Source organism: Gopherus flavomarginatus, chromosome 21 (genome assembly GCF_025201925.1).
Source record: "Gopherus flavomarginatus isolate rGopFla2 chromosome 21, rGopFla2.mat.asm, whole genome shotgun sequence".
Lineage (NCBI taxonomy): Eukaryota > Metazoa > Chordata > Testudines > Testudinidae > Gopherus > Gopherus flavomarginatus.
This window is the reverse complement of record NC_066637.1, coordinates 17,938,029-17,950,601: the sequence shown is the minus strand read 5'-3', so window position 1 is coordinate 17,950,601 and position 12,573 is coordinate 17,938,029. Positions and strand designations below refer to the sequence as shown.

The 12,573-nt window shown below is 37.1% G+C and overlaps 1 protein-coding gene across 1 annotated transcript in view; it reads left to right on the top strand.

Annotated features, from left to right (window-relative positions):
- Positions 1-12,573, top strand: part of SPEN (spen family transcriptional repressor) — a 93,156-nt gene that overhangs the window by 64,748 nt on the left and 15,835 nt on the right. The window contains exons 5-10 of the mRNA XM_050931298.1: positions 990-1,190; positions 2,797-2,948; positions 6,267-6,392; positions 7,040-7,153; positions 8,327-8,440; positions 9,777-9,877. Coding sequence (XP_050787255.1) covers positions 990-1,190; positions 2,797-2,948; positions 6,267-6,392; positions 7,040-7,153; positions 8,327-8,440; positions 9,777-9,877 — 808 coding nt within the window. The remainder of the gene's footprint in view (positions 1-989; positions 1,191-2,796; positions 2,949-6,266; positions 6,393-7,039; positions 7,154-8,326; positions 8,441-9,776; positions 9,878-12,573) is intronic.

The following is a 12,573-nucleotide window of genomic DNA, read 5'->3' as shown; positions in this document are numbered from 1 at the left end:
ATGATCAGCACCATAGAAAAGCCCACAAGGAAATAATTCTGTATTCAGAGAGGGGTTTGAATAGTGTACATTAAATAAGGCATGTGATCACACACTGAGCAAGAGGATGGAGTGAAATATTGAATAGCTGCTCATTAAGTGATCATCCATCCATCCTGTGCCTGAATGAGGGAGGGATTCTGTGGAAAAAATAGTATTTGATTACAGACTATATCTTAATGCATACGCACAAGGAAGCTGAATTAAAGTGGCACAGACAGCCTTATCTCTGGCATTTTCTGATATTTGAGTGGTTGACTTTGCAATTTTAATGTTCTTTGAAGGTATTTGTTTGAGTAATATATATCCTAAGGAAGAGAGTTGCAAATCAAGGTATTCTGAATAGTCTGCTAAAATGCCCTTTGTTTAGCATCCTCTCACTCTCCCTCTCAAATGCATAGGCAGCTTGTGAAATCCCAGATCAGTTGTTTTTGCCAACACTGGATGAGCCCACATGCCTCAATTGTCTTTCCAAGAAGATTAGCACAAGTGATGTAACAGTGGTATTCATAGATATATATTCAACCCAGTTTTGCAGGATTGCTTTTAGTAATATCTGCTCACTCGTATTGAGAACAGCAAGGATGTTAATGAAATAAACAATGATATTTTACATGTCTCCATACCCATTGTCTTAGGTGGATGCCATTAGCGGTAGTTGTACCCTCTTCAGGTAGCCATTGGCTGCCTCACTGGCTGCAGTGATGTGGAAATCTACATGGGTGGGGCCTCAATTCTAAAGAGAAACATGAGGGCCAGTTGGAGGCTCCTAAATATGCAAAATTAACTTACAATCATTTTAGATAGATAGATATATTTTAATTTCAGTGAAAACTGAAGGTCAGATAAAAACAAAAGTCACAATTTGGATAGAATATCAAAACTTGTTTGTGGCTTTGATAATATTGGCAAATAATATTTGTATTTTACTTGTTTGTGTGTGGGTTTAGATACAAGCCTTAAGGATGGACTTTTCCATGAGTTCAAGAAATATGGAAAGGTGACATCAGTGCAGATTCATGGGGCCTCCGAGGAGCGGTATGGACTGGTGTTCTTCCGACAACAGGAGGATCAGGAAAAAGCACTGAATGCATCAAAAGGAAAATTATTCTTTGGAATGCAGATTGAAGTGACAGCCTGGATAGGACCAGGTAAGGGAAAATATGTTGATAACTTAATTTTCCTCCGGGATATAGTCATTATAAGAGTAGTGCGTATACAGTAACTGTTGTAAGGTGGTAGCAAATTGAGTAAAAGAAACATTGTAATTACTCTGCTTTGCTGCAAAGCTATAATTTAAATTAACTGGTAAAAATGACAGAATAAATCACACAGCAGGAAAAGTGAATGCCATTGATCTACTCTAGGTACATCAGACAGGAAGAAAATTGTACAGCTGCAAACCCTCAGTGAAGGAAGCCTTCCTTGTTAGATAGTTATTTGTAGTGGCCAGTAGATTGCGTTCTGCTACTCCTCATCTCCACAGTAAAATGTAGGGCATAGTTTAGTTAGCATAGTCCATGCTTCTTAAGGCATATGTTACATCAGTGGTCCCCAATCTTTTTCGTTTGGCAGACACCAGACGATGAGCCATGGAGGACCGTGGCGGCGGACAAGCATCCGCCAAAATTCTCGCCAAGAAGTGACAACGTCAATAGGCATCGCCGCCGAAATGCCGCCAACAAGCTGCGTCAGTGGCGACGCCTCTGGATGATGCAGCTTGTCGGCGGCATTTCAGCAGATGCTCCTCCGCCAGCCAGTATGCGAGGTCACTTAGATGCCCCGGCAGGTGCCAAGGCGCCAGCAGGCACCACGTTGGGGACCCCTGTCTTACATGTTTAACTTCCTATGAAGTATAAACACTTCTTGGTTACACAGAATAACTTGTCTGGTTTCAAACTTGGCAAAAGAGCGTTACATTTTTAGAGTAGTTTCTCGATACATTATTTTCTTTCTATGTTCTAATAAATTAATTGGTGTGTGGCATTTAGGTATCCTTTCCATAAAAATATCATTAGCCTCCCTTTCCCCAACTGTGTAACTCTTCATTTTACTAAGTAAGCCTACAGTATGATTACTTCATGGTTAGAAGGTGATGGGTACAGTACAAAATGGAATTTGGATAGTAGTACTTGAAGTTGGCTGTCTCCCAGCCAGAACAATTCATATGGGTGTTTGAATCCTCACAGATTTCTTTTCTGCCTTAAATTGCAAGTGTTGCTGTGAAAGGAGGACAGACACCTTAAGGCCTTGAGAAATACGAAGTAAATGATACAACTTATGAAAGCCATAACTTTGGGTACACACGTTTATGCTTTCATTTATTTGCCTTTAGCAAGTGCAGTGGAATCTACTGTACTTAATTAATTGTCAAAGAAATAGATCCATCAAAACATTTTTCCATGTACCTGATGAACACATACATGACTACAGTGAAGCCTGTTGAATTAAATCCTGGTAGTAGAAGACATTTTGTTAAAAGAATAAACTTCTGGAGCAGCAAAGATAGAATGCCGTAACTTATGGGCATCAAAACTTATGGCCCGTTTCCTCGGCATTAATACAGTGGCATGACTTACAGATTTCAAACTCCTGGCATCAGTGGAGTGCACAGATATCTAAGAGGGCACAACTGTATTTTTGTGAGAGGCAGTGATATCACTTCAAACAATTTCTAGTATTCCAAAAATAGATTTTCCAAGAAACTGAGAACACCTCAGTATATTACAATATGCTTTTCATCTCTATGATGTCTAGAAACGGAAAGTGAGAATGAGTTTCGCCCTTTGGATGAAAGGATAGATGAATTTCACCCGAAAGCAACAAGAACTCTTTTCATTGGTAACCTTGAAAAAACAACCACTTATCATGATCTTCGCAACATCTTTCAGCGCTTTGGAGGGATAGTGGTATGTGAATTCTCTTTGGTATAAGTTACTTCTGACCATTGTCTCAGTACAAAATGCACATCAGATTATTGAATGATTTAAAAATGTAATGTTAATCACTTTTTGAACATGTGAAATATAGTTCATTCAATCATTTGATTGACATAAGTTATTTTTCTTGCCAGAATGTACTCCAGAGGCATTGTTTCGAGTTTGATGTGGTTTTAGCACACTTATATTGCAGAGGAAGTAACCTTGGGATGAAAACGGCCCTTGTGTGCAGTTACAAGAAGTATGTTAGGTGCAGTTACAACAAACGGTTAAGGATATTCTGCAGGATAGGAGTGCGGCAGAAAAGTTATTAATGGTCATCATGGATGTAAATATGCTCAATTCTATTTTCATGTCAGTATTACTGTTACAAAGTTAGTTTTTGTTGATTTTCTTTTTTAAACAAAGGGTTTAACTGCAGCTTGTGAAATCAGTCATCAGCCTGTTCTGTAACAATGGGGCAGAGTGAGACAATGAGTAGAATGGTTAGTGATGACATGAGGGAGTTTGGCTTTTCACTGACAAGCTTATCTGAGTGAGACAGTCACAGGAACATTAATTCCCTTCTTTCTCCCACATTGTGCACTCTCTGTAGAGTAATGGCAATGTTAAGATTTAAGAGAAATTTTCCTGATGAATCAAATATCCGTCTACAGTATAGACAATATATGGTCTGCAGTATCAGACTTTCTGTATTGATAGCATACTTTGTTTACAGCATTATTTTAGTTACTCTGTTGCTGTACATTCAGTACTGTTTTCAATCTGTCTAGAAATATTTCAGTTACTGGCGTTTGAGATATTAGTCTTTCAGATTTAGAGGAGTGTATTTCATACTTATGCAAAATGCCATACTTTTTCTATCTGATATGCACAAATATGACTTTACATTTTATTGCGAGATTGCATGGCAGCTCTGTGGCTTGCAACACCTTTATAAACTCTGAAGACTGATTTATCAATCTGCACACTGTATAGCTCAGACCCTTTTCTGATGCAGAATTTCATGTTACGCCATTTGAGCTGCCCTGAGGAAACAAAGATTAGTGTTGGTAATCAATAATAGTAGTATGAAACATAAAATCATCACTGATAAAGTTTGCAGATGAAACAAAAATTGGGGGAGTGGTAAATAATGACGAGGACAGGTTACTCATAATATGCAATCTAGATTGCATGTAAAATGACAGTGCTTTTTAATATGACTAAATGTATGCATATAGGAAAAAAGAATGTAGGCCATAGTTACAGGATGGAGATGCTATCCTGGGAAGTAGTGATTGAAAAAGATGTGAAGGTCATAGTAGATAATCATCTGAACATGAGTTCTTAGTGCAATGTTGTAGCCAAAAGGGCTAATGCAATCCTTGGTTTTAGAAGCAGGCTTATCAGGTGAGAGTAGAGAGGTTATTTTACCTCTGTATATGGCACTGGTGTGACCACTGCTGGAATACTATGTCCAGTTTTCTTGTCCACAGTTCATGAAGGATGTTAATAAATTTGGGAAGGTTCAGAGAAGAGCCACAAAAATGATTAAAGGGTTAGAAAACATTCTTTATAGTGATAGGTTCAATGAGCTCAGTCTATTTAACTTAACTAAGAGAAGGCTAAGGAGTGACTTGATTAGTCTATAAGTACGTGCAGTGGAACAAATATTCAATAATGAGCTCTTCAGTCTAGCAGAGAAAGGTCTAACATGATCCAACGCTGGAAGTTGAAGCTAGACAAACAGTAACCTTTTTTTTACAGTGAGAGTAGTTAACCATTGACGCAACATACAAAGGCTCGTGGTGGTGTCTATCACTGACACTTTTTAAATCAAGAGTGGATATTTTCCTAAAAGATCTGCTCTAGGTTTTTTTTTGGGGGGGAAGTCCCATAGCCTGTGTTATACAGGAGGTGAGACTAGATGATTGCTTCTGACCTTGGAGTCTGTGAATCTATGATGTCTTGTAAAGTAGTTTTCTGTGAAATAGTGCCATATTATCAACGTTACTAGCAGGCCAGAATTCTAGTAACAATGCAACCTTGCAAAAGTGTCCTGAAAACTTAGCAGCCTAGGCTCAAAGTAGACTCGCTTTTTACCCTTTTCAGTGCATAAGGAAAAAACATGAAGTTTTATTCTCCTGTCAAAATAAATTGCTTGCCAAAGGAGACTGGACAAATACAATTTGCCAGGGCTGCAGTAGCGCTACTCTAGACATGTGGAAATGTAGTCCTTTTTTAGTATTCCACTGTAATCATTAGGCTGCATCTGTAGAACTCCCATTCTTGAGTAAATCTCTTCCAGTTTTACTTAGTTTCTAAGGGCTTCAGGATGAGTCTCATGTTAAACTATGGCCTGGTCCCTAAATTTATCAACTATGAAATTAGTTTATCTTGAGCATTTGACATTATATTCAAATTAGCGTGCTAGCATTGGTACATGGCTCACAAAGGAAGCTTGTGCTGTTTAAAAAATCAGATCAAATCTCTACCTTCTATTTTCAGCGTGGAATGAATCATAATATGATGGGTTTGTTCTGAGACTGAGTATGTATGCCAGTATAGTAAGCCTGAATGTTGACCAAATGTCAGTTCTGAACCTGCTATTATTTATGTTGATTAAAACCAGGTTTTGTTACACATAAATTGTTTTCCTTTGATTGCATCAGTTTTTTAACATGCCTGAGGTCTCTTGGGTAATGTGTCAGCAGTGGGATGTAGTTCTTCTTTTTCTGCCTTCATCTAATCGGTGCCAACTTGTTTTAAGAGAATAATTCAGCATTGTCGTCTATTTATAGGAACAGGGTTGATGGACTGAGTTTATTTGGAAAAGTAAGCCTGTTTGGCTCTTCCCTCACAAACCAGCTATTGGTTTGAGGCAGGTTGTTTCCCTTGAGGCCTTTCCAGGAGAAAACTAAGTTGTATTTCTGTGTTTGTTATGATTCTGAGTACCTCTGTTTCACACAGTATTAACAAACAAAAGCTGCTATTCTGTGAGTAGATCACATTAACCGTCTTGGGTGTTCAGCAACATCCCTTTCTAGCTTTAAATTTTCATTGTGAAGAGCTTTTGTTGCATCAAGAAGGATTTGGTTATACCACTGGAACGAGAAGCAGTTAAAGCAATGCACCTTGCTATCTGCTAATATTTAAATCATCTTTCTGACTAAAATGTTAATTAGGCAATGCTAGCTGTGGTACATGGCTTGTTTTAGGGGAAAAAAATCCATTTAGATCTAGTTTATACAGCTGAATCTGTTTACTTGCTGGCATATTGCTGAGCATTAACTGCTTTTTTTTCAGGATATTGACATTAAGAAAGTGAATGGAGTTCCTCAGTATGCATTCCTGCAGTACTGTGATATTGCAAGTGTATGTAAAGCAATTAAGAAGATGGATGGGGAATACCTTGGAAATAACCGTCTCAAGGTAAAGAAATCCTCCTATAAACGCATTATCCTTCTGGTTAATTTTGTTTTCAGTGTTCTGTAATTCTTTGTCAGCTCAGACTCTGGAAGTGAAGGGTGGTTTTGTTTTGTTTTTTTGTACTACTTTTGTCTTTCTTGCTGCTACTTTGTAGGTCAGATTAGATAGTGATTAGATATTTTCAACCACCACCACGACAGACATTATTTGGTAACTTTATTGGCAATTGCAGCAGAGAGGCCAAGGATTGAATGGACATGGAGGCTGATTTATCTTCTCATTTTTAAAGGTAGTCCATCCAGGTCAGTGTTTGGTGGGGCAGTGTAGGAAGATTGTACTGCTCCTGCCAGTGCTGCACCTGTTCTGGGGAGAAGATTATTTCAGTCCCCAGAGCTGTCAATCTGACACCTTTCAGAAACACTAAATTTGCACAAAATCCAAATATATATTAAATGAACGTTGTATTTATTTAAGCATGCAGAATTATTTTTATGATTTTGAGTTGCTTGCACCTGCGTGAGATGCCAATTTAAAAAAAAACTATACAAATTAATAGTTTTCTTCATATAATTCTAAATTAGGCATGCTCTGTTAAATTAGTTTAATAATTGTGAATTGTACTGATGGAAGTTTTGCCCTTTTGTGTTCAGCTGGGTTTTGGAAAGAGCATGCCTACAAACTGCGTGTGGTTAGATGGTCTTTCTACAAACGTAACGGATCAGTATTTAACTCGACATTTCTGCCGATACGGGCCTGTGGTAAAGGTAGGTGGGAGGCTTTGGTGTGTGGTTTGACGTTTACTGTCTTCCTCTCTTTACATCCTGTCCTTTCAACCCTGACTTCCAGGGTTTTATAGCTCAGACATAGAATTTCTCTCTGGGTTGAAATTTGGCCTACAAGGTGCTGTAGCTTTTCAGCCTGTTGGTCCAAAACATAGACTAGTTGCTTTTGGTATTTTGTTGATGATATTTTGAATGAGCCGAGATAACAAACTTTAAAACTAGTCTGCTGCTCTTGTGCAGTGCAGTCTTTCCCACTACAAAGTTTCTTTAGAATTCTGATGTTGTTTCATGTTGGAACAATGCAGTCTAATTATGTGATTATATTTATGCGTGCTAATTACATAATTAGACATAATTATGTTTTTTCCCAAATAGACCAGAAATGACTCAGAAAAAAACCTACCGGAAATTCATACAAGAAAAGGTACATAAAAATGTCATAGTTGTGCAACATAGTGGGACACTTGAACTGTGAACTATCAGGTTCCATTGCATGTAGGTATTTGAGCACATGCTTAACTTTAAGCTTGTGAGTTGTTGTCCAGTTGACTTCAGTGGGACTATTTCTGTGCTTAAAGTTAAGCTTGTGTAAATGTTTGCAGGACTGGGGCCATAACTCCTCAAGATTTCTGTGGGTACCTGTTGCAGCTTTGACATTCTTTTAATGTAGCTTTTGTTGTTTGAATGTGTAGGTCGCGAAGACAAACAAGTGTTTCTAAATTGTGCGCACAAAGCAACTGAAGAATAGTGCTACAGTTTGTAACAATACAGTTTGTTTTCATTTTGTGATTTAATGTTCCTCTTACCTTTTTTCCCCCCTATAATTTATTGGAATTTTTTCAGAAATATTCAGGTAAACAATGACACAGCAATACTCAGTCACCAAAGAAAATAATACAAGTAAAATACAGAAAAACAAAATAAAGGCATAATATACCTCAAGCCACAATATCCACAATTCAAAGCAGTCCCTTGTTCTTTTACTGTCTCTTCATTACAACATGTCTCATTAAAAAAAAAGCCTGAAAATTTTCCTTGATTAAAAATTATTTTCTTACCGGTGTCCTCATGATTTAGGATTTTGTTGGGACTGACATTAAGTCCTGTGGATGAGGCTCTTATTTGGTTTTTGTTTTGTTTTTTTGTTTTTTACAGGTGGTGTTTGACCGCTTAAAAGGCATGGCCCTGGTTCTCTACAATGAAATTGAATATGCACAAGCAGCTGTAAAAGAGACCAAGGGGAGGAAAATCGGTGGGAATAAAATTAAGGTGTGCAGAATGACCTCTAAAAAAGGAAAAAAAAAATTGTATTCAGGTCTTACCCCTTAAAATGCTGGCATTTTGCAAATTGCTAGCCAAAAGAATATGTAGTGGGACATATAGGTCCTAAATCTCAGAGTTAAACTAACGTTTTAGACTCGGCTTAAGCTGTTAGGGCATTTTGAACTGTTACTCAGAAGGCTTTCTCCAATATTCTGTCATTTTTTTCTCACTGAACTTGCATCTCTAAGCTTTTGGGTGTTGGTGTCAATATTATTATTATTATCTGTTGCTAATGACTGAGAAGCAATACTACAAAGGCACCAAGCTAATCCAGGAGTTTGGGGTGTTTAGCCCAAACTCTGAATTACCTTTCTCCTCCTCTTCCTCCTCTCCTAAAGAGTGGGTAATCACTTAATTTTTCACCTGGTGTATTCATATAGAAATTTGATGTTTGTGGTGGTTAGAAGTTTTGAATACATTATATAGTTTTCTAAGTGTGGTGGTTGAATATAATAAGTAGCCTTTATATGGAATAAAAGATATGGTCATTAAAGATTTTGTATCTTGTGTTTGTAGGTCTTATTCCTTAGTGATTTTGAAACAAAAAACACCCTTATTGTGTGTTTGTGCTCTGTTACTGTGGTTATACCAGTTTCTTCTAAACTGATTATTTAAAATTCCTTTTTAATGTAAAAACTGTTGCATTGTGTCAAATGCATTTTGACAAACTCATTCTAAATCTTAATTTTTATTTCCTCCCCCCCCCCCAATAAATTGTGCCATTATTTTCTCAGTGTTGTAGCAAGCAGTTGGGAAACAGCAAGTCATGATTAGAGCTGGGAGTCAGGATTCCTGGATTCTGTTCCCATCTTTGCCATTGCCTTTCTATATAACCTTGGGCAAGTCATTTATACTCCCATCTGTAAAGGGGATTAATAAGGTTGATCCAACCTTTGTGAAGTGCTTTGATATCCTGGGACGAAAGGCACTATATAACTGCAAAGTGTTGGCGATGGTATTACTATTTAATAATTTTGCTTTTGTTCCTTGAAACAAAATTATTTCAGTTGAATTTTCTTCACTAGCTGAAAGAAAATATTCTGGCCAGAATTTATTTGTGTATCTCCATAAAAATACGTTGTGCTTTGCAGCACACTTATAATAAGGGAAAGGTCTTTTATCTCAGCAGGAGTAATTCCAGTCCTGAGGACTGGTTTTTTTTAACTGTGTCACACCCACTCTTTCCCTTCTGCTTCCATCTTCAAGAACTGCAGGAGACATTGAAAACCTGTCAGAATGGAATAGTTCTTTTACTGAACATGTATTACCCTTTATTTTTCAGGTGGATTTTGCAAACCGAGAGAGTCAATTGGCATTTTATCATTCCATGGAGAAAACGGGTCAAGATATCAGAGACTTCTATGAAATGCTAGCAGAAAGAAGGCATGTATCTAATACATTGATTCCATTCTCTTGCTTTTCAAATAGGATTTTAAATGTAGTTAAAATTCCAGGACATAATGCCCAAATTATAATTAAAGTTATCTTTAAAATAAAAGATTCTCTCTCAAGCCTACTTCCTCCCCCTAGAGCATGCACACTCTTTATCCTGTTGACTCTCCCTCCTTTTTAAGATGTAAGTTTCATTGAAAAGTGACTGTTACAGTTTGAATTTGGTGCAGAAAGCTTTCTGTGGTCATAATTGACACAGATGATACTTTTAAAGCAGACAGGTGCTCTCGTGGAATGTGCTGCAGTTTTTTGTATGTATTTTAGTATCTTAGTTTTAATTTTTAGCTTTTTAAACTCTTTTTCGCAGATGTGAACGATCAACCTTAAGCTACACAAATTGGCAGATAAAAGCCAAGCAATGGATTATGGCTCTGAACTGCATCACATACTAAAATTAAGGTGTATGTGAAAAATTTGACTGAAACTTTTGGTCAGCTAGTTTGTATATATGCTCAGCTACCCTGCTGATTTGCTGCTTCATCTATTAATAGCTAGGGAATGGAAAGAGTGCTTTGTGTAACTCCTCTCCCCACTCTCAAAATAGTATATAAATTAACAAGCAACACGTGCTATTAACATCACTTTCAGCTCAATAGATTAGAAAAATATCTGACTGAAGTTTACACTCAGACCCACCACTTCCCTAGTAGTATGATTTCTAGTATTGCTAAAATAGTAAAAGCTCTGAGCAGGACTTCAATTTCTCTTGCTATTTGTCATGAAAAGTATCTTCTATCTAGATATTTTTCTATAGCATCTGTCATCGTGTGTAGGATTGTACATGGGGTTGCAGAAGGGTCACTCGTTTCTCTAGACTCTGGTTTAATGCAGCCTAACACAGTTCCACTCATAATGTTTTTGGATCGTTGAAAAACCTACCAATTTTTTCATTACCAGTGATTGTGGTAAAAGATGGGCAAGTAAATGAGTTGGTAAATTTTTATGACTGTTTTAAAAACTGGCTTATTTGTTAAGATTCTGAATTCTTGTAAATGAGTCCAGCATGGTATCGTTTACACTGAGCTACACATTATTTCAAAACGTGCTGCTCTTGTTTTAGATCAAATTAGATCAAAATAACATATGTAATGTTGCCAGCTTTTAAAAAGTGAAGATTAGTTTGGAAATTGGAAATGATAATTTGCATAATGGAAATGAATTGGTGTGTTCCCAAATCATTGCCAAGAATTGTGATCTGCCAGCAGGCAGGCAGTGACAATTTCCTCTGGCTGAACCACACTGAATTAGAAAAAGAGAATTGCATTCATCAGATGTCTTTTAGTACACACATGCCATTTGAGCTGATCTTTGCTGTGAAATATTTCTGACTAGAACACGGTTTTCTAGAACAAGATGAAACTTAAACATCTGTTTTTCTTTCTTTCTTTAAAAAATCAGCTGTCATTATCAAAACCAATGTCTGATTTGAATGTTCACATAATCTTTACTTGGGCGCAGTGAACCAGGGACCATATAGGTCTGTTGGGGTGAGCGTGTTACTCATGAATAATAAAGCCACAGCTTAAATTATGCAGGACACCATTTTGTGTAACAACTATATACCACATTATTATATAATCTGTATGTTACACACCATTTTACAGAAAATCTTTTTTAAAATGCTATAGATAATTTCTAAACATTTGATTGGGACTGTATCCTTCTAGCTGTAAAGCCAGGTTTTCTTTCTTTTATGAGTGTACAAGGCTCTGGGAGAGAGAAATTATAATGAATACATTTTATCAAATTCTGCAAATACCTTAGATAACTTTTCTACATAAAAATGTTACAGTTTTAAGGCCCCACATATCAGAACTTTCTAGGACTAGAAGCAAGTGATATGTGCCCCTTTTGAAAAACTGGGAATTTTCTTTTGAATAGAACAAAGCACCTGTTTTAAGGTCTTCAAGGTATTGAAATATTTGACCCTAAACCTGTTGTTGATTCAGAATTTTTGTGTATTGGACATTCTGGGTCTTGTGCAAGTGTAAGTTCTTTGGGAACATCTTTATGTCAGTTTGACTTTTTTAAAATGACAGGTGCTCAAAGCTGCCTGAGCTACTGTAGTAGTTAGACATTGTCCCAAAGGAGACGGGTTGGGGCAAAGTACAAGTGAGGCAATCTGAGGCATATGATAAATGCAGTTTATCATATGGCTCGGCAATTTATCATTTATAATGCATTTTGCCAGTTGGACAAACCCACTTGGGTGACCGTCTGCAGTGCAAAGGGTAGCCATTTTTTTTCAGATTAACTCTTTTATTTTAAAGAGACAGGTTTTGGTACTATATGAATTTGGCCTGAACTTCCAGTGGTCAACTCGAGCTCATTAGCATGACTCCACCTGTCCCCAGTAGCTGTCTCCTGACAGTTGCAATTCATAATATTCTGTAATCTTGTGCAGGTTGAAAGTGTGTGTTCCTTTTAGGGGGTAAAGAGTAGTTTTTCTTTTTGTATACTTCTTACAAGATAGAAACATTCCACTTTTAGCACTAGGGAGGGTGTAAAACATACTTTTAAATGGTTGGGGAATAAGAGTACTCTATGTACTTCTAATGTAACAAAGATTCAAAAAAAAAAAACCCCGGTCTGCCGTGAAACTTGTCTTACTGATTTTTGGATTTTTG